Source organism: Salvelinus fontinalis, chromosome 3 (genome assembly GCF_029448725.1).
Source record: "Salvelinus fontinalis isolate EN_2023a chromosome 3, ASM2944872v1, whole genome shotgun sequence".
NCBI classification, from domain to species: Eukaryota; Metazoa; Chordata; class Actinopteri; order Salmoniformes; family Salmonidae; genus Salvelinus; species Salvelinus fontinalis.
This window is the reverse complement of record NC_074667.1, coordinates 21,354,503-21,377,682: the sequence shown is the minus strand read 5'-3', so window position 1 is coordinate 21,377,682 and position 23,180 is coordinate 21,354,503. Positions and strand designations below refer to the sequence as shown.

General features: G+C 39.9%; 1 protein-coding gene across 2 annotated transcripts in view; it reads left to right on the top strand.

Moving 5' to 3' along the window:
• The window catches only part of LOC129840860 (E3 ubiquitin-protein ligase Itchy-like), a 69,061-nt gene that overhangs the window by 25,454 nt on the left and 20,427 nt on the right, over nt 1-23,180 (top strand). For both annotated transcript variants that reach the window (XM_055908930.1, XM_055908929.1), the window contains exons 9-11: nt 1,941-2,036; nt 13,990-14,164; nt 15,628-15,697. In XM_055908930.1, the coding sequence (XP_055764905.1) occupies nt 1,941-2,036; nt 13,990-14,164; nt 15,628-15,697 (341 nt within the window). The remainder of the gene's footprint in view (nt 1-1,940; nt 2,037-13,989; nt 14,165-15,627; nt 15,698-23,180) is intronic.

Genomic DNA, 23,180 nt, shown 5'->3' with positions numbered 1-23,180 from the left:
TGTTGCTGGTATTTTGGACCATTCCTCCATGCAGATCTCCTCTAGAGCAGTGATGTTTTGGGGCTGTTGCTGGGCAACACGGACTTTCAACTCGCTCCAAAGATGTTCTATGGGGTTGAGATCTGGAGACTGGCTAGGCCACTCCAGGACCTTGAAATGCTTCTTACGAAGCCACTCCGTCGTTGCCCGGGCGGTGTGTTTGGGATCATTGTCATGCTGAAAGACCTAGCCTCGTTTCATCTTCAATGCCCTTGCTGATAGAAGGAGGTTTTCACTCAAAATCTCACGATACATGGCCCCATTCATTCTTTCCTTTACACGGATCAGTCGTCCTGGTCCCTTTGCAGAAAAAACTGCCCCAAAGCATGATGTTTCCACCCCCATGCTTCACAGTAGGTATGGTGTTCTTTGGATGCAACTCAGCATTCTTTGTCATCCAAACACGATGAGTTGAGTTTTTACCAAAAAGTTATATTTTGGTTTCATCTGACCATATGACATTCTCCCAATCTTCTTCTGGATCATCCAAATGCTCTCTAGCAAACTTCAGACGGGCCTGGACATGTACTGGCTTAAGCAGGGGGACACGTCTGGCACTGCAGGATTTGAGTCCCTGGCAGCGTAGTGTGTTACTGATGGTAGGCTTTGTTACTTTGTTCCCAGCACTCTGCATGCCATTCACTAGGTCCCCCCGTGTGGTTCTGAGATTTTTGCCTACTGTTCTTGTGCTCATTTTGACCCCACGGGGTGAGATCTTGCGTGGAGCCCCAGATCGAGGGAGATTATCAGTGGTCTTGTATGTCTTCCATTTCCTAATAATTGCTCCCACAGTTGATTTCTTCAAACCAAGCTGCTTACCTATTGCAGATTCAGTCTTCCCAGCCTGGTGAAGGTCTACAGTTTTGTTTCTGGTGTCCTTTGACAGCTCTTTGGTCTTGGCCATAGTGGAGTTTGGAGTGTGACTGTTTGAGGTTGTGGACGGGTGTCTTTTATACTGGTAACAAGTTCAAACAGGTGCCATTAATACAGGTAACGAGTGGAGGACAGAGGAGCCTCTTAAAGAAGAAGTTACAGGTCGGTGAGAGCCAGAAATCTTGCTTGTTTGTAGGTGACCAAATACTTATTTTCCACCATAATTTGCAAATAAATTCATAAAAAATCCTACAATGTGTTTTTCTGGATTTTTTTTCTCATTTTGTCTGTCATAGTTGAAGTGTACCTATGATGAAAATTACAGGCCTCTCTCATCTTTTTAAGTGGGAGAACTTGCACAATTGGTGGCTGACTAAATACTTTTTTGCCCCACTGTATTCACCAACCAAGCTATTGCATATGTCAGGAGTTGACTGTATTTCCTATATAGCCTATTGTATGTTTCGTGCAATATATCCCCACGCTGTGTACCTGCATCATGTAAGAGATTCGGGCTTTATCACATCCGGATGCGATTGGGAATCCCATAGGACGGCACACAATTGGCCCAGCGTCGTCCGGGTTTGGCCGCCAATGTAAATAAGAATTTGTTCTTAACGGACTTGCCTAGTTAAATAAATGTTTAACGCCACGTTGGTTATGAATAACGGTTGACACTTCATTTTGATATTTCAAACAACCTCTCAACCGCCAGTAGATGGGACTTGAGAGATTTCTCACTCATTTGACAGTCAGTCGAAAAGATAATGGATTTACTGTAGTCTGTTGTTACATAAGCGCCAGTATCCCTATTGTATAATGCATAACGTGGGTAATTACATGTAATACAATATACATCAGTTGCTAGTAATAATATTCTTTGAAATTTCAATGAATGTGAAACCACATTTTTGCTATGCTTTTTATGAGGAACTTAACATTCCTTTAGGTATTACGATTACATTTGTCCAAGCCTGTTGCCTGTCAAATGTAGTTGCTGACTGTTCTATGTGTTTTTTTGTATGAAGCTGGGAGCAGAGGGTGGACCAGAATGGCCGCATGTATTTCGTGGATCACATTGAGAAGAGAACGACATGGGACCGACCAGAGTCTCTCCCCTCTGGGTAACTAACACTTAAGAAACATATACTTTATTCATCAAATCCGAATCCGAATAATAAGATCGTACATGTAACGTTAGCTAGCGGACCAGTTAGCTAGCTAGCTAACAGTACACTTTAACTTGAAATGAAAACTACTTTGTAAAAATTAGAAACATGTAATATCTGAAAATGTTGCTGACTAGGCGATCTTACCCATATACATCAAAACAAACTTTATGTTACATGCGCCGAATACAACAAGTGTTGTCCTTACCATGAAATGCTTACTTACAAGCCATTAACCAACAGTGCAGTTCAAGAAGAAAATATTTACTAAGTAAAATATAATAAAAAGTAACACAATACAAGAACGAGGCTATATACAGGGGGTACCGGTACCGAGTCAGTGTGCGGGGCTACAGGTTAGTTGAGGTAATTTATACATGTAGGTAGGGGTGAAGTAACTATGCATAGATGATAAACATCGAGTTGTAGCAGTGTGCAAAAAAAATGGCTTCGGGGTACAGTGGTTCCTCCTTTAAAGTTGCGAGCTTACGCTCCGGCACTTAAAAGGTAATTTGTGGTTTAATATGGTACCTTGCATCACCACTTCATTGCTCCAGATCAGCACAAGGGGGAGTTAGAGCACGGATTATGCTTTTGGGTCCTACTGTGTTTCTAACTGACAATGAATGGGCTACATAAACCTAAATAGAAACTGATATTTCTGCATGACTTCAGTATTACTTACTAAAACTGTTGCTGCACAAAGGTTTTTATTATTTTATTTTGTTAGGATTATTTTGCTCTTACTGTAGTACTGTAGGCCACTCCCAACCGGTCACGTTGTACAGTGCCTGAGTGGCGCAACAGTCTAAGACACTGCATAGCAGTGCAAGTTGTTTTGCTACAGATGCTGGTTCAATAACCGTGCCGGACTCGAATGGGAGACCCATGAGATGACTAGGTTTTTGTTTTTTCTCCCTCTAAAAACAGAAATAAATAATTCTAAATAACAAACTGGCTTTATTTACAAATTAGTAACAATGTCTCACCTCATGTTTAAGAATGGCCTTTTTCTCAGTTATTTTCCATTATTTGAAAATGAAATCATCTCCAAAATATTTAAGGGGCATTGCGCTAATAATGGCGCTGACTAGGGAAACTTTTCCGCTGTTCTGTTCTTAGTGCTAGTCTGCACGTTCAAACTAAAACAATGTAACTAATAATGGCATCTTTTATGCTTTCATTAATAAAATAATGCTAAAAATACTCTTTCAAAATGCTGATGTTTATTTAGTTATGGATCCATAATGAATTACTATGGGAATAAATATCACTGAATTGCAGAAATATCCTCTTTGTAGTTATTGGCGGAGAGTCACGTCATATTTTTCGATATACTGTAGGCCTACCGTAGACGACATGAGTCTCACTAGTGTTGAGTAATATGCTGTTAAAAGTGGTGTAGGTCTTATTTGTTTAAAGAGCATATTGAAGTTAGAAGCAATAGCCTACAACTATTTTAGCACCGTTTCGCACTACCCGATGACAAGCATGGGGACTGGTCTTGATAAATCAATGAGATTTTTATTTTCACTTAATCTCCGTTTGGGTATTGGTTAGACTAGAATTTGAATATTAGGGTGTAGAAATGTAATGCTCTTAGTGTAACCTTTATTTAACTAGGCAAGTCAGTTAATTAAGAACAAATTCTTGTTTACAAGGACAGCCTACTCCTTCCTCCTTGTCGGGGAATTGAACCCCGGTCTCCCGCAGGTCACTGGATTCTTTCGCTAAATAGCCCAGTTCTGTACTCCTGACCGTCACATTGTACAGCTCCATATTTTCCCTCCCATCCTAACGGAAACCCAGAGGGTTTTTCGTTTTCCTTGGAATAGAAACACCATAATATTACTCAAATGAATCCCAAACCCTTAAAGTAATTAGAAAGGTACATACAAATCATTTGTGATCTTGTGGTTACAATAAAGAATGTGAACAAGATGCTGTGTTTTTATTTACAGTAGTGATGGACAGCTAGTGGCATTTTGAAAAAAGGTTTTCAAACACTTGTAGTCCAATTAGCAGGACAATAGACTCTTTATATCCTGGCTACTGTAGGTGTGAACATCCCCCTACCTGCAATGTATTCGATGCATAAGAATTCTGAAGTGTTACATTTCTAACTCAAAAAACAGCAGTATAGTATTTCTTCATCATCATCTTTATGCTATCGTTAATAAAATAATGATAAAAATACTCTTTCATAATGCCGATGTTTATGTAGTTATGGATCTATTACAAATGACTATGTGAATAAATATCAGTGAATTCCAGAAATATTGGAACGAAGTTGTCTAATGAAGGTAAACAAATTGTTGCTTACTGGAAAATACTCTTTCAAACACACAGTCACGTTGTACAGCGCCATTATGGCTATTAGTAGGGATATATTTTGGCCTTTATGGGCTGCGCACAATTGGCCCAGCGTTTTTCTCCCTCTAAAAACAGAAATGAATGTTTTGGCCCTTATTGAGAACCTCAAATATCGTCATATATTATGAAGTTGATGACACAGTCATATAGCAGCACCTACATGAAGCTGAGTGACTCACTCATTCATGGCTTTGGATCAAAATAAATAAGTAACAACATTCTCTGATTTAGTCTTTTAATAAAGAAATGTTTTGGTTATCCTGACCTGGACACCATGTACAGTATTATAATAGCCCATTATGAACTATTAGCAGGACAATATACCTTTACCAACACCTCTGTATTTTGATACTTTGTGGATGGGGGCTCCCGCAGTGCAAAATGAGTTGCTACAGATGCAGGTTCGAGACCCATGAGGTGGCTTTTGGTTTTAATTTAGAATCATCCAATCATCCTATATGTAATTATTGGCAGAGTACTTATTTACAAGTAAATTCTTATTTACAAGGACAGCCTACTTCATCCTCCCCGTCAGGGAATTGAACCCTGGTCTTCTGCGTACCCGCATTCTCTAGTACAGCCATTATTAAAGGTACTTGAGGTCACCGAGAAAGTCTGGACATGGCTTGCTCTCCCTTGTGTAAGGAGTTAGGCACTTTCCCATGTTTACTACAGTATGTATTGTAGGTTATGTTTACTGCACAGTAGCCTTATTAACAAATGCAGGTGGCTTATACAGTTGAAGTCGGAAGTTTACACACTTAGGTTGGAGTCATAAAAACTCATTTTTCAACCACTCTACAAATTTCTTGTTAACTAACTATAGTTTTGGCAAGTCGGTTAGGACATCTATTTAGTGCATGACACAAGTAATTTTTTCAACAATTGTTTACAGACATATTATTTCACTTAAAATTCACTGTTTCACAATTCCATTGGGTCAGAAGTTTACATACACTAAGTTGACTGTGGCTTTAAACAGCTTGGAAAATTCCAGAAAATTATGTCATGGCTTTAGAAGCTTCTGTTAGGCTAATTTACATAATTTGAGTCAATTGGAGGTGTAACTGTGAATGTATTTCAAGGCCTACCTTCAAACTCAGTGCCTCTTTCTTGACATCATGGGAAAATCAAAAGAAATCAGCCAAGACCTCATAAAAAAATTGTAGACCTCCACAAGTCTGGTTTATCCTTGGGAGCAATTTCCAAATGGCTGAAGGTACCACGTTCATCTGTACAAACAATAGCACTCAAGTATGAACATCATGGGATCACGCAGCCGCCATACCTCTCAGGAAGACACGTTCTGAAAATGCTGGAGGAAACAGGCTGGAGGAAACCGGTACAAGAGTATCTATATCCACAGTAAAACGAGTCCTATATCGGCATAACCTGAAAGGCCGCTCAGCAAGGGAGAAGCCACTTCTCCAAAACCGCCATACAAAAAGACAGACTACGGTTTGCAACTGCACATGGGAACAAAGATCATAGTTTTTGGAGAAATTTCCTCTGGTCTGATGAAACAAAAATAGAACTGTTTGGTCATAATGACCTTCGTTATGTTTGGGGGAAAAAGGGTGATTCTTGCAAGATGAAGAACACCATCCCAACCGTGAAGCACAGGGGTGGCAGCATCATGTTGTGGGGGTGCTTTGCTGCAGGAGGGACTGGTGCACTTCACAAAATAGATGTCATCATGGGGATGGAAAATTATGAGGATGGAAAATTATGAGGATATATTGAAGCAACATCACAAGACATCAGTTAGAAGATAAAGCTTGGTCGCAAATGGGTCTTCCAAAAGGACAATGACCCCAAGCATACTTCCAAAGTGTTTTCAAAATGGCTTAAGGTCAACAAAGTCAAGGTATTGGAGTGGCCATCACAAAGCCCTGACCTCAAGCCTATAGAACATTTGTGGGAAAAACTGAAAATGTGTGTGCGAGCAAGGAGGCCTACAAACCTGACTCAGTTACACCAGCTCTGTCAGGAGGAATGGGCCAAAATTCACCCAACTTATTGTGGGAGCTTGTGGAAGGCTACCCGCAAAGTTTGACCCAAGTTCAACAATTTAAAGGCAATGCTATCAAATGCTAATTCAGTGTATGTAAACTTCTGACCCACTGGGGATGTGATGAAAAAAATAAAAGCTGAATATATAATTAACATTCTTTAAAATGAAGTGGTGTTCCCAACTGACCTAAGACAGGGAATTCTTACTGGGATTAAATGTCGGGAATTGTGAAAAACTGAGTTTAAATGTATTTGGCTAAGGTGTATGTAAACTTCTGACTTCAACTCTATGTGTTGACTGAATATAAGCAAGTGATGGCTGCTTAATAATCAAGTTAGGTTTCTCCAGAAATATAATTCTAAATAACAAACTGTCTTTATTTACAAATAATTGAGAATGTCTCCCCCATGTCCAAGAACGTCTTTTTTCTCACTCACTCTAGCTTAAATAAAAAGGAAATTTCCAAAATATTGTTACTTTTTAAACAAATTGATTATTAATTAATTTGGAATTATGTAAAAGCCCCAGGAAATGCCCCTTAGATATTAATTTAGAATCCTCCAATCTTCTAAATGTAATCATTGGGTTAGAGTCACGTCATTGATAACTAATCTTTTAGATATACTGTAGGCCTAACATAGGCAAAATTAGTATTGGTTACACTACAATTAGTGTGGAAATGTTTTGGCCCTTAGATATTCATTTAGAATCCTCCAATCTTTACGGCGTTGTACAGCGCCGTATTTTCCATTCCATCATGACAGAAACCCGGAGTTTTACATTTTTCTCGGAATAGAAACACCACAATATTAATCAACTTAATTAAACCAAATTTATTCAAATCAATACAATGCACTTTGTTATTACAACATTTTTTTTAAATTCTCTAATGCCAATATGGGAAACTATCAAATGCTTCTCAAAGTTGCCCTCTGGTGGTCAAACTAGCACTAATTTGCATTAATGTAATAATGGCTGACAACTAAATAACATGCCAGAGAATGTATGACACAACTTTTAAAGGAGGAACAACTGTAGAAGCTGTTAAGGAGCCTTTTGGACCTAGACTTGGCGCTCCGGTACTACTTGCCGTGCGGTAGCAAAGAAAACAGTCTATGACTTGGGTGACTGGAGTCTCTGACAATTTTATGGGCTTTCCTCTGACACCGCCTATTATATAGATCCTGGATGGCAGGATGCTTGGCTCCAGTGATGTACTGGGCTGTACGCACTACCCTCTGTAGCTCCTTACGGTCATATGCAGAGCAGTTGCCAGACCAGACGGTGATGCAACCAGTCATGATGCTCTCGATGGTGCTGCTGTAGAACTTTGAATATCTGGGGACCCAGATAGCTGTAGTCAATAAACAGCATTCTCACATAGGTGTGCCTTTTGTCCAGGTGGGAAAGGGCAGTGTGGAGTCCGAATGAGATTGCATCATCAGTGGATCTGTTGGGGCGGTATGTGAATTGGAGTGGGTCTAGGGTATCCGGGATGATGCTGTTGATGTGAGCCATGACCATCCTTTCAAAGCACTTCATGGCTACCAATGTGAGTGCACGGGGCGGTAATCATTTAGGCAGGTTACCTTCGCTTCCTTGGGCACAGAGACAATATAGTGATCTGCTTGAAACATGTACGTATTACAGACTTGGTCAGGGAGAGGTTGAAAATGCCAGTGAAGACACTTGCCAGTTGGTCCGCGCATGCTTTGAGTACACGTCCTGGTAAGCCGTCTGGCCCCGCGGCTTTGTGAATGTTGACCTGTTTAAAGTTCTTGCTCACATCGGCTACTGAGAGTGTTATTACACAGTCATCCAGAACAGCTGGTGCTCTTGTGCATGCTTTTAGCTCACCTGGCAGGCTTGCGTCACTGGGCAGCTTGCGGCTGGGTTTCCCTTTGTAGTCCGTAATAGTTTTCAAGCCCTGCCGCATCCGACGAGTGTCAGAGCCGGTGTAGTACGATTCAATCGTACTCCTGTATTGACACTTTGCTTGTTTGATGGTTCATCTGAGGGCACAGCGGGATTTCTCATAAGTGTCCAGATTAGTGTCCCGCTCCTTGAAAGCGGCAGCTCTAGCCTTTAGCTCGATGCGGATGTTTCCTGTAATCCATGGCGTCTGGTTGGGATATGTACTAGAGGTCGACCATGGCCGATTAATTAGGGGCGATTTTTAAGTTTTCATAACAATCGGGAATCGGCATTTTTGGACGCTGATTACATTGCACGCCACGCGGAGACTGCGTGGTAGGCTGACCACCTGTTACGCGATTGCAGCAAGGAGCCAAGGTAAGTTGCTAGCTAGCGTTACACTTACCTTATAAAAAACAATGAATCTTAACATAATCACTTGTTAACTACACATGGTTGATGATATTACTAGTTTAACTAGCTTGTCCTCCGTTGCATATAATCAATACGGTGCCTGTTAATTTATCATCGGATCACAGTCTACTTCGCCAAACGGGTGATGATATAACAAGCGCATTCGCGAAAAAGCACTGTCGTTGCACCAATGTACCTAACCATAAACATCAATGCCTTTCTTAAAATCAATACACAAGTATTTTTTTTAGTTAAAAGAATATTTAGTTTATATTTAGTTAAAAGAAATTCATTTTAGCAGGAAATTGTGTCACTTCTCTTGCCTTTAGTGCAAGCAGAGTCAGGGTATATGCAGCATTTTGTGCCGCCTGGCTCGTTGCTAACTGTGTGAAGACCATTTCGTCCTAACATAAACCTAATTAATTTGCCAGAGTTTTACATAGCTATGACATAGCATTGAAGGTTGTGCAATGTAACAGCAATATTTCGACTGAGGGATGCCACCCTTTCGATAAAATACAGAACGGTTCCGTATTTCACTGAAAGAATAAATGTTTTGTTTTTCGAAATGATAGTTCTCGGATTTGACCATATTAATGACCTAAAGCTCGTATTTCTGTGTTTATTATATTATAATTAAGTCTATGATTTGATTGAGCAGTCTGACTGAGCAGTGGTAGGCAGCAGCAGGCTCGTAAGCATTCATTCAAACAGCACTTTCCTGCGTTTGCCAGCAGCTCTTCGCAATGCTTGAAGCACAGCGCTGTTTATGAGTTCAAGCTTATCAGCTCCCTAGATTAGGCTGGCAATACTATAGTGCCTATAAGAACATCCAATAGTCAAAGGTAAATAAAATACAAATGGTATAGGGAGAAATAGTCCTGTAATTCCTATAATAACTACAACCTAAAATTTCTTAACTGCGAATGTTGAGGACTCATGTTAAAAGGAACCACCAGCTTTCATATGTTCTCACGTTAGTTTTTTGTCATGGCACATATTGCACTTTTACTTTCTTTTCCAACACTGTGTTTTGGCATTATTTAAACCAAATTAAACATGTTTTATTATTTATTTGAGACTAAATAGATTTTATTTATGTATTATAACAAGTTAAAATAAAAGTGTTAATTCAATATTGTTGTAATTGGCATTATTACAAATATATATAAAATGGGCCAATTAATCGGTATTGTCTTTTTTTAGTCCTCCAATAATCGGTAATCAATAATTGGTCCTCCTAATCGGTCGACCTCTATGTACATACGGTCACTGTAGGGATGACGTCGTCGATGCACTTATTGATGAAGTCGGTGACTGAGGTGGTATACTCCTCAATGCCATTGGATGAATCCCGGAACATATTCCAGTCTGTGCTAGCAAAACAGTCCTGTAGCGTAGCATTTGTATCATCTGACCACTTCCGTATTGAGCGAGTCACTGGTACTTCTTACTTTAGTTTTTGCTTGTAAGCAGGAATGAGGAGGATAGAATTATGGTCAGATTTGCCAAATGGAGGACGGGGTAGAGCTTTGTATGCATCTCTGTGTGTGGAGTAAAGGTGGTCTAGAGTTTTATTTTATTTTTTTATTTTTGTTTTTTTACCTCTTGTTGCACATGTGACATGCTGATAAAAAATTTGGTCAAACTGATTTAAGTTTGCCTGCATTCAAGTCCCCAGCCACTAAGAGTGCCGCTTCTGGATGGTTGGACGCTTCTCCCTGTCGCGGTTGCCCTTAGTTTGAAGATGTAATCCAGAGACAGGTGTTTTCTCCATCTCCTTAGCTGTCATATTCTAATTCCACTGATTTCAAAACTCGGTCCTCCAGAAAATGGAGAGTTTCCCCTTGTATATAACCTTGTTATTGTTATATAAATGTATTGTTACTTTTGATTGATTAGATAAAAAAAAGAATTTTATTAATTCTCTTGAACTACGTTGTTGGTTAAGGGCTTGTAAGTAAGGTAAGGTCTACACTTGTTGTATTCAGCGCATGTGACATACATTTTGATTTGATTTATACAGTTCTACTAAGCAATATATTTAAATAAAATAGCTGTGTTAGGATTACCTACACACACACTAACCAGCTCAAAGAGATAGAAGTGTGCTATATGGCAGACCAATCCGAACTCATCTCGGCATGTCCAGCCCACTCATTATCTCAGCCAATCATGGCTAGCGGGAAGGTTGCTTACTTTTTCTGTGGCTAAACCAACTATGCTTCGAATTAACAATTTCAATCGTATTTACAGATGGCATACAAGTTTGTTAAGGCACATGAAAGTTTACATGTTCCAGAAGGCATTTCTGCCCAAAAAAAGCATTTTGATTTTTTTTTTGTTTCCATTCAAATGGCTATATGCCTAGTTTGTTAAGGCACATGAAAGTTTACATGTTCCAGAAGGCATTTCTGCCAAAAAAAAGCATTTTGATTTTGTTTTGTTTCCATTCAAATGGCTATATGCCTAGTTTCCTGAAATGGGTCACATTTTGTTAGGTTACAGCCTTATTCTAAAATGTCAAATTATTTTCCCCCCCTCATCAATCTACACACAATACCCCAAAATAACAGAGCAAAAACAGGTTTTTATAAATGTTTACCAATTTATTACAAATTAAAAACAGATATTACATTAACATAAGTACTCCGACCCTTTACTCAGTACTTTGTTTAAGCACCTTGGGCAGCGATTACAGCCTTGAGTATTCTTGGGTATGACTCTACAAGCTTGGCACACCTGTATTTGGGGAGTTTCTCCCGTTCTACTCCTCTCAAGCTCTGTCAGGTTGGATGGGGGAGTGTTGCTGCACAGCTATTTTCTGGTCTCTCCAGAGATGTTCTATCGGGTTCAAGTCCGGGCTCTGACTGTGCCACTCAAAGACATTCAGACACTTGTCCCGAATCAACTCCTGCGTTGTCTTGGTTGTGTGCTTAGGGCCGTTGTCCTGTTCAAAGGTAAACCTTCGCCCAAGTCTGAGGTCCTGAGCTCTCTGAAACAGGTTTTCATCAAGGATCTCTTTGTACTTTGCTCCGTTCATCTTTCCCTCGATTCTGTCTAGTCTCCTAGTCCCTGCCGCTGAAAAACATCCCCACCACATGATGCTGCCGCCATCATGCTTCACGCCAATCTTGGTTTCATCAGACCAGAGAATCTTGTTTCTCATGGACTGAGAGTCTTTAGGTGCCTTTTGGCAAACTCCATTGCGGCTGTCATGTGCCTTTCACTGAGGAGTGGCTTCCGCCTGGCCACCCTACCGTAAAGGGCTCATTGATGGAGTGCTGCAGAGATGGTTGTCCTTTTGGGAGGTTTTTCCATCTCCACAGAGGAACTCTGGAGCTCTGTCAGAGTGACCATCAGGTTCTCAGTCACCTTCCTGACCAAGGCCCTTCTCCCCCAATTGCTCAGTTTGGCTGGGTGGCCAGCTCCTGGAAGAGTCTTGGTGGTTCCAATCTTCTTCCATCTAAGAATGATGGAGGCCACTGTGCTCTTTTGGTGACCTTCAATCCTTCAATGACCAGAAATGTTTTGATACCCTTCCCCAGATCTGTGCCTCGACACAATCATGTCTCGGATCTCTACAGACAGTTCCTTCGACCTCATGGCTTAGTTTTTGCTCTGACATGCACTGTCAATTGTGGGACCTTAGATTGACAGGTGTTTATTTTCCAAATTTTCCAAATGTCCAATTAATTGAGTTTACCACAAGTGGACTCCCAAGTTGTAGAAACATCTCAAGGATGATCAATGGAAACAGGATGCACCTGAGCCCAATTTTGAGTCTCATAGCACAGAGTCTGAGTACAAATGTTATAAGCTATTTCAGTTTTTAATTTTTCAAACAAATTTTTCATTATAGGTTACTGTGTGTAGATTGCTGGGGATTTTTATTTATTGCATTTTAGAACAAGGCTGTAAAGTAACAAAAAGTGGAAAAAGTCAAGGCGTCTGAATACTTTCCGAATCACTGTGCACTGAGTGTACGAAACATGAACACCTGCTCTTTCCACGACAGACTGGGCAGGTGAATCCAGGTGAAATCTTTGATCCATTATTGATGTCACTTGTTAAATCCACTTCAATCAGTGTAGCTGAATGGGAGACAATAGGTTAAAGAAGGGTTTTTAAGCCTAGAGTGTCACGTTCCTGACCTGTTTTATGTTATTTTTGTATGTGTTTAGTTGGTCAGGGCGTGAGTTGGGGTGGGCATTCTATGTTTTGTGTTTCTATGTTTAGGTCACTTGTAATTAGCCTTATGTGGTTCTCAATCAGGGACAGGTGTTGGACGTTTTCCTCTGATTGAGAACCATATAAAGGTTGGCTGTTCACACTGTTTGTTTGTGGGTGATTGTCTTCCGTGTCTGTGTCTGCGCACCACACGGGACTGTTTCGGTTTGTTTGTTCGTTCGTTAGTTGTAGTCTGTACCTGTTCGTGCGTTCTTCATGTTATATGTAAGTTCTCATGTTTTAGGTCAGTCTACGTCGTTATTTGTTTTGTAGTTTATTCAAGTGTTTTTTCGTCTTTTCGTCTTTCAATAAATTCAGTATGTATTCACAACCCGCTGCATTTTGGTCCTCCGATCCTTCTCTCCTCGTCCGAGGAGGAGGAAGATCTAGACACCCGTTACATAGAGACAATTGAGACATGCGTTGTATGTGTGCCATTCAGAGGGTGAATGGGCAAGACAAAATATTGAATTGCCTTTTAACGGGGTATAATAATAGGTGCCAGGTGATAGGTGTCAAGAACTGCAACACTGCTGGGTTTTCATGTTCAACAGTTTCCTGTGTGTCAAGAATGGTCCACCTCCCAAAGACATCCAGCCAACTTGACACAACTGTGGGAAGCATTGGAGTCAATGTGGGCCAGCATCCCTGTGGAATGCTTTCAACACTTTGTAGAGTCTATTCACCAACAATTTGTGGCTGATCTGATGGCAAAAGTGGCAGTGCAACTCAATATTAGGAAGGTGTTCTTAATGTTTTGTACACTTGGTGTATAAGTTAATGAATAGATGTAAGCAAGGTTACCACCCTATTACTTACACCAATCCAACGGTTTCAGATCTGTGATTACTTCAAGAAAGGTGGACTGGAAATGGATCCTTATTTCTGAACTATTCAACCAGGGCCTTCATAATTTTGCCGTCATACAAAATTCACTCGCCTCTCCCCTCCTGTCCTGTGTAGTTGGGAGCGGCGTGTGGACCCCATGGGCAGGGTGTACTTCGTGGACCACATCACCCGGACCACCACGTGGCAGCGCCCCACGCAGGAGTCTGTGCGCAACTATGAGGAGTGGCAGCACCAGCGCAGCCAGCTGCAGGGGGCCATGCAGCAGTTCAACCAGAGGTTCATTTTTGGGGTAAGACACAGGCTACCTTGCAATACTCTCTTCTTCCTCCCAAAGTGTGCACTTGTTCACTTCCCTGCACTGGCACAATCCTAAATTGTGGAGATCTGAGATTATTTGAAAGGTGTAGGCAATATGGTGAAACTTAGCCTTAGAACCTCCTAGCTTATCAAAGTGGCAAGTTGAAACTATTACCAAATTGCTTACACCTGTCGAATCATCTCAGATCTCCACAAGTGTATAGGGCATAGGGTCTAGGGGTGGAAATGGGATTGGGCCACTGTCGTGACGTGACCTTGATTAATCTGAGGACTGTTGTCTCTGACTATGTTTAATTGTTACCCGTTTTTAAATTCATAGTGTAAAACAAATAACTCATTAGGATTTTGAGCACCACGGAAAAAGTTGTTTAAAGAGTTACCATCTCCCGAATTAAACTCAAGAAGGTATATATCTATTACATTGATAACAGTCAACTTATTAATCATCACCTCATATCATCATTCTGAATGTTGTATCCTCCTTGCATCTGCAAAAACCCTAGCCTTACTTATGATTCAGCACTACACAAATTGGTTAAATTATTTATTTATTAGCTAACTAAATAATAACAAAGGATAAACACACACACTGTATAGATTGTTGACTAGAAACTTAATACGAAGCAAACAGGTCCCTAGCAGACTGACATAATATGATGGCTTGTTACAACATAGATGGAGAGAGGGGGGGCAGAGAGGGACAGAGACATATAATTTGGTACATTTAGAACCTACTCTCACAGTAATCATATACTTTGCACATGAACCGCTGCCCGCTTGGAGTAAGAAATCATGAATGTATTTTCGTGGGATGCCGCGGTGTAGCTCTCGGAACCGGGCCACCCTGGAAAGGTAGTTCGTTGGATATTCATTTGGCGCGCTTGTAAGGCTCTGATTGTCCACAAGAGGTCACAATGACCTCCTTAGTTGCCCATGGCTCCAAGACTGGTCATGTAGTCTTGAACAGAGCTACAGCATGGGTTTTTAGGCTAATCAGCCCTCTCTTAACAAAAACACTTTTATAATTTTTTATATGTCCAACGTATTGAATGAAAACTTTGTGCATATAGTGTGTATACTTTTCAAGTTACAGTATATCGTCAAAGTTTTTATGACATCACAAAATAACAGCCTATATGACATTTGTTTTCTGTAGATCATCTCTGACAATTCCCCACGTTCTTATGTTAGAAATATTGATCCAGTATTCACTTTTTAACGTGTTAGAGTTTCAGTGGGTGTCTGTTAACAAAGGACATTCCTTTCGCCAATACTGGAAGGGAAAAGAGAATCCTCTTTATACTTACATATACGACAGGGTGTGAGTTGTCAACCCCCACACAGGTTCCCTCCCTTCTACTATTGTAAAGAAGCATTATTCAACACATGTACTATAAACTCTGCTAATTTCACCTCCTTGTTTCTCCATTGTAGCTCCAGGATCAGCAAATAGCTGCAGCAAACAAAGAGTTTGACCCACTTGGGCCGCTGCCACACGGCTGGGGTAAGTAGCACGTTTCAACTGTAACTTATGTCACTATGCTTGGAAAGTGCAGACAAAACATCAAAATGTAAACATTGCCTAGAAATACCTTGCCAGTTTTGGTGGCAGCGTCATGTTTGCTAGCACAGGGCAGTGTTATAGCTAACTAACTATACATTGTTTTTGCCCCACAGTTAGCCAGGTTAGTTAGCTAACTAGCTGAAATTACTTCCAGTTAGTTAGCAACTGCTCACACGCTTTCGCTTTACCCCCAACACTGGTGTGTCAAAATTGATGTTTATTTTGACAGATTAGGATTCAATTAACTTTCTAAGCATACAGCTGTAATGGAAATCTGTATGTGGTACGATGAGGGATTCTAAAGCTTACTCTATGCTTACCAGTCGACACAGTTTGCAGAAATGTTGTATTCGGCAGGGTTTCTTTTGGCTGTTCAAGTGCACATTTTTTTCATGAGGTAAGCCGAAGTTCGGTAGTCAACGTCTACGCCCCTTTGTGAGTGGTCAACAGTAAGGATGCTTCAATTAAATGTTTGTCATTCAACGAGAGGAGACTACCTTTCCTGCAATTTTTTCCCGCTTGAAATATTTCACCAAACATCTTAGTTAGATCTAAAAGTGTGCGAATATAGACCTCCTCAGCAAAAACTTCAATGAACTTCTTTGGGGCATCCCCCCTTCTTCTCAATTTCCGCCTAAAGACATACCCTAATCTAACTGCCTGTAGCTCAGGCTCAGAAGCAAGGATATGCATATTTTTGGTATCATTTGAAAGGAAACACTCTGAATTTTGTGGAAATGTGAATTGAATGTAGGATAATATAACACAATAGATCTGGTAGAAGAAAATACAAGGAATTAAACATACGTTTTCTGTTTTTTATTGTTGCTGCATCTTTCAAATGTCCAAGAACAGCCAAACATACAGATAGGATGCTGTGGATGATTTGAATGAAGAACATAAGATGGCAACAATAGCAAAGTTTTAGACAGATAACTTCAAAGATGAGCGAGCTACATGACATTGAGCATGAAGTCACCCAGGTGTCCCACACAAATGTACCCAAGTGGCCAAATTGGTACAGTGATACATTTTGAAGGAAAGAACTATAAACAAAATACATTAATGCTATTCTAACACACACCCCAAAAATAAATAAATATATATATGAAAAAAATAATTTAAATAAATAAATAATAATAAACAAACAAATAACAAGGGTAACTATTTACACATTTTCTATTTACAATATTGTGAAGACTCTCATTCCTCTACACAATATTGTGCTGCTGCTGCCATGGCCCATAGCAGTCTCTTTCTACTGTAAAGCAGAGGCTTACTGAACAGGTGGTGCAGGTGATGGGGCATTTCCTGTGACAAAGCGCACAACGACGTCTCCCTACTGTGCCCTTTTTGCCCTGAGGCACATTCATGCCTGCAGAGATGAATCTGGGCAGGTGAACACCACTGGTTGTGGTGTTCACAGACTCTAGACTTTGTTTTAGCTTTTCCTGATTTATTCGCCATAATTTAAATATATAAACTTGTTGAAAATGCTATTGAATATGTACTGCTATGCGTTACACTCCTCGTGGCTCCGTCAAGTAGGATTTGCAATGGCGAATGAACCTCTTTTACGCCAGAGTGTACGACAAAGGCTGGTCTTCAAACGTATAACCATTACATATTGCCGTTTACCTCAGCTCATTGGCTATCTTCCAAGCTAGATTTCAAGATGATCAGTGGTCATTGGGCCAAAATACAGTCAATCAACGATAGACCGGTCCTACCATTGGTGCGCAATGAGGTCATTGATTGGTGTCTTCCAATCGGTTTGTTTCGGTCAATACATCCCGGGAAAAGAGCCATCATGTATGGTTGTGTTAGTGGATTGCCAGAGGATTGCACCAGAGGAACCAGAGGATTGCAATAGAACCAACCATGTCAGGATAAACGTTTGTTTAGTGTGTGTAATTACCACGAACGCTTCGTCCAAAGTTGAATGAGACGGAAATCACGACACAACCGGTTTACAAATGTTTCGTGTTAGGCTATAAAAATGGATTTTATCAAACAAAACAAACATTCACTGTGTAGTTAGGACACTTGGCATTGCCACCAGAGGAAGATCTTCAATTGTAAGCGATTTATTTTATTGTTATTTCTGACCTTCGTGACGCTAATGTTTGGTTGGAAAATGCTAGTAATACTTGTGTGTGTGGGGCGCCGTCCTCAGAAAATCGCATGTTTGCTTTTGCAGTAAACCTTTTTGAAATCTGACAAAGCGGCTGGATTAATAAGACGTTCATCTTTTAAATAATGTAAGATACATGTATTTACAAGAATGTTTAATCCAACGAATGGTGTATTTAAAATGTTAGCGCTCTGCAGTTTCACCGGATGTTGGCCTGGTGGGACGTTAGCGTCTCAGCTACCCTAGAGAAGTTAATGATAGATTTCTTCATTTATCTTAGATTGTTTATGGCTTTTTTTAGGAAGTTTTACTGGGTATGTTATTGATACATTGTCTCAAGTAGGGCTGGGCGATATGGCCAAAGTATTATATCACGGTATTTAAAATAAAATGGACGGTATGACTGTATTTGACGATATTTTTGGTTTTTGAATAATAAAAGTTCTACATTTGCTTATGAGTAGTGAGTGATCCTAGGGTGGTAACACATACATTCTAAGTGATATCAATGAGTCTTTAGCCATTCTGATTTGTTTTATACTGTTCAATTCAACTTCAACCAAAACAAATTTCAGCACTTTTATAATTTCTGCATTTCCTGCGCTCAATTGCAGTGGTGGAAAAAGTACCCAATTGTCATACTTGAGTAAAAGTAAAGATACTTTGATAGAAAATTACTAAGTAAAAGTGAGTCACCCAATAAAATACTGCTTGAATAAAAGTCTACAAGTATTTTGTTTTAAATATACTTAAGTATCAAAGTTAAAGTATAAGTAATTTCAAATTCCTTATATTAAGCATACCAGATGGCATCATTTTCTTGTTTTTTTATATTTTAGGATAGCCAGGGGCACACTCCAACACTCAGACATAATTTACAAACAAAGCATTTGTGTTTAGTGAGTCCTCTAGATCAGAGGCAGTAGATGACCAGGGATGTTCCCTTGCCAAGTATGTGATTTGGATCATTTTCCTCTCCTGCTAAGCATTCAAAATGTAACGAGTACTTTTAGTTGTCAGGGAAAATGTGTGGCGTAAATAGTACAGTATTTTCTTTAAGAATGTAGTGAAGTAAAAGTTGTCAAAAATAAAAATTGTAAAGTACAGATACCAAAAAAAATGACTTGAGTAGTACTTGAAAGTAGTTTTACTTAAGTACTTTACACCACTGCTCAATTGAGATAATTCCTACACTGCCACGTAGGGCTGCACGGTATAGGCAAATAATCTAGGACTTATTTAAAACCAAATGTTGCAATCGCGATTTGACTTGCTAATTAGAGCAAAACTGTTGGAATCATGGAAATAGAATGACTATTCTAATTCTATAGTTAGAATATAATACTTTGAATACAGTGTTTGAGATGACAACGAATTAAAATGCCAGGGAGGAGTTTTTGTGACAGGGTAGGAACTAAAGTGCTGATAAGTGTTTCCTAGGGGACTCTATAAGCTTTGGCTACATTGCATGTATTCTCTTAGCTACTTCATGTAGCTAACATACTCTTGCGTTGCATATTCCTCTTTGATTTAGAAGATGCTGTTGCACAAACAACATGCTGATGTAAGAAACTTTTAAGGGAATTAAATAATTCCTCTAATGTACTCCTTAATTAAAATCAATCTGTCTATTTATAAGAATTTGTAAGATACTTAATAAAATAAAATAGACAGGATACAGTCTTATTAAAATTAGATAATAGTATTTATTCTCGGAGCACGCTACCATTTGACCATAAACAACAGTTTATATACAAGATATGACGTCATAGGTTAGAGAATAAATCTCCTCCTCCTGACCAATATAAAACAGGTTCATTAGTTCATTCCAACTTCCCGGCGCACACACATGACACACAATATAATCTATTCTCCTGAAGGCTCACTATAATTTATTACCACTTTAGCAGACAACTCAAGATAATGGAAGACCTAAAAAGTTACTCACTGCCTTATCTAAACATCTCAGGGCTAAGTTGGGTCAGTTCAACCATAGTTTAACGACCCTTTTTGCTTACTTTATAACCCACAGCACAAATCTCTTTTCACTAGGCGTGCAGAATTCAATTAGTTATAGTTTTATCTAAATCTAGAAATTGTTTTAGTTATTTTTAACAAAATTCCTAACAGAAACACAAACTAATAGTGTCATTATAGAACGCTAGTGTATTTATATTAAGAAGGAAAGTGAAAACAGCATTGTTGTCATCAACATTGTTACATGTGCTGCGTTGACCATGCAGACTGAACGCAAGTGTCTCGTGGTTGAGGAACATCAAATGCGCTCTTTGAGTGACAGGGAGCGTGGCTAAGTCTGTGTGGAAAGTGGCACGGAGAGAAAGAGGGGAGAGAGATGACTCAAGTAGCGAAGTAAACTATAAAAATTGACATTACACATGGCGTATCACATTTAACAAACCAAACATTCAAATACTGTTGTAGAAGGTAAAGTAAAAACCCAAACTGGTCCCTGCATCAATACCGGTATATCATAAAATACGGTATACCGCCCAGGCCTAGTCTCAAGTGGGACAAGCAACTTTTAATATTGCAGATTCTTTCTTGTTTTTTTTACCAAAGATCTTGAGGGAGTATGCGAGGCAGACGTTCGCTTCACCTAACCAAGTTCTGCTAGGAACAAACCGAACCTAGTTGTAGATGCCTTGAGGGCTCTATTTTAACAATCCAAATGCAAACATAAATCTTAGTGCACTCGCTGTTGCTTTGTGGGTGTCAGATATATTTGTTCTATTTTGACAGCGGGAATTATGGGCGCACACCTGCCGTTAGTGTAAAGAGGCAGGCTTTCTATGAATTATACCGTTGTTGGTCTGTACGAGGGCTTGACAACTCACTGGTCAATGAAAGCCTGCCGCAAAGCTTTTTAAAAATTATCTTAATTTTTTTTGTTTTCCTTTCAGGTCAACATCATAAACAAATTGTACATATGTACATATATTTGATTTCCAAAAAACAAAAGGTAACAAAACATAGCATAACAAATAACAAAACAATGAGAGCAAACAAAAACACAAACAATTGTACATTCACTTTGAGTTCTCTGCTCTCTTACAATGTTTCATTGCCTCTAACGATTTTTTTTCTCCCATACATGCCTTCCTTAATTTGACTGTTGCAAAGGGTGTGGCTGTAGTGTATATAGAAAACAAAATACCCCTAACGGAGTATTGAGGCCTTGCCTTACAGCTAGCTATACCACAAAATGTATTCCATACAAGAAAGCGGAGTCAAGAGCGGAGTCTTTTTTTTTTAAAGATTGAGCTCTGCTATGGTAAATGAGGGCCTATTTCCAATGACACTTATGCATTATCCATTCCTAGAATGGAATTCCTAGAATGGAATTCCTTTATCCATTCCTAGAAATTTGTAATTAATGGACAAGTCCAAAACAGATAGCCATGAGTGGCTTTTTCCTTCTTACACATATTACAGGTATCAGATGATTTTGCATTCATTTTATTACATATAATGGGAGTCATATGAACCTTTTGCATAATCTTTATATTGTATCTCTTGCACCTTGCAGATGAACAATTGTCATGCCTCGAGCACATCTTTTATCCAGTTTTGAATTTCTGGGCCTCTTTCCAGCTCTGTTTCCCATACCCTAATCAGAGCACTTGTGTTATTTTCAACATTAGTGTATATGACAACATAAAAATTGCAATACAATTTTGTCAACTGTGGTTCGTATTGGGTTCTGTGGGGGGAACACCATCTTGGATTCAATAAGATACGCATAGAATTGTCTGTGTGATACAGCACATTTTTGTTGGATTTGCTGAAACAATAGCAATATCACCATCAAACATCTCTATTGACCTTTTACCTTTCTGTTACCAGAGGTGGAAAATGCTGTTAGAAACACCAGGGGGAAGACCTTGTTGTTAGTAAGGGGAGTCAGAGCGGAGAAGTAATCCTTTCTCCCAAGGTGTTTGCAAATATCTCTCCAGATTTAGCAATGAGGCTGTTTACCTAATTCCCCAGTCAGAAACTCGTGGATACCATTTTTATGTCTGTAGGAACTTAGAGCTAGTTTCGTGGACCAATGCTAACTAGCGTTAGAGCAATGACTGAAAGTCCATGGGTATCTACTAACATGCTATCAGATACCCATGAACTTCGAGTCATTGCTCTAACACTAGTTAGCAATTGCGCTAGCGTTAGTTAGCAACTTCCTTCAAACTGCACACAAAGACTTTTGTGCTGACTGAGTTTCTGTTACCAGTCATGAAACTGATTTAAATGCATATGGAAATGTGAAGCAGCAGTCATTACTGACCCAGTTAGAGCAAGGTTAATCTCTGAGCCATTATGTGAGCATGACATGCCCAGTTATAAAATAGCAAATTAGGTAGTGCCAGGCCTCCTAAATTGTATGGTAGCTGCAGTTTACTCATTCTCAGACAATTTTTCTTAATTGAGCGCATTAAAAGTATTTTCCGGTGTGTGAATATACACTGCTCAAAAAAATAAAGGGAACACTTAAACAACACAATGTAACTCCAAGTCAATCACACTTCTGTGAAATCAAACTGTCCACTTAGGAAGCAACACTGATTGACAATAAATTTCACATGCTGTTGTGCAAATGGAATAGACAAAAGGTGGAAATTATAGGCAATTAGCAAGACACCCACAATAAAGGAATGGTTCTGCAGGTGGTGACCACAGACCACTTCTCAGTTCCTATGCTTCCTGGCTGATGTTTTGGTCACTTTTGAATGCTGGCGGTGCTCTCACTCTAGTGGTAGCATGAGACGGAGTCTACAACCCACACAAGTGGCTCAGGTAGTGCAGTTCATCCAGGATGGCACATCAATGCGAGCTGTGGCAAAAAGGTTTGCTGTGTCTGTCAGCGTAGTGTCCAGAGCATGGAGGCGCTACCAGGAGACAGGCCAGTACATCAGGAGACGTGGAGGAGGCCGTAGGAGGGCAACAACCCAGCAGCAGGACCGCTACCTCCGCCTTTGTGCAAGGAGGTGCACTGCCAGAACCCTGCAAAATGACCTCCAGCAGGCCACAAATGTGCATGATGGGTCCAAAAATGGGTCCAAATTGTTTCCAACCGCCATGTCTTTGTGAGACGCCGAGTAGGTGAACAGATGATCTCCACATGTGTGGTTCCTACCGTGAGCATGGAGGTGGGGGTGCTTTTCTGCCATTTCATCCGGTTTGCGCTTAGTCCCACTATCATTTGTTCTTCAACAGGACAATGACCCAACACACCTCCAGGCTGTGTAAGGGCTATTTAACCAAGGAGAGTGA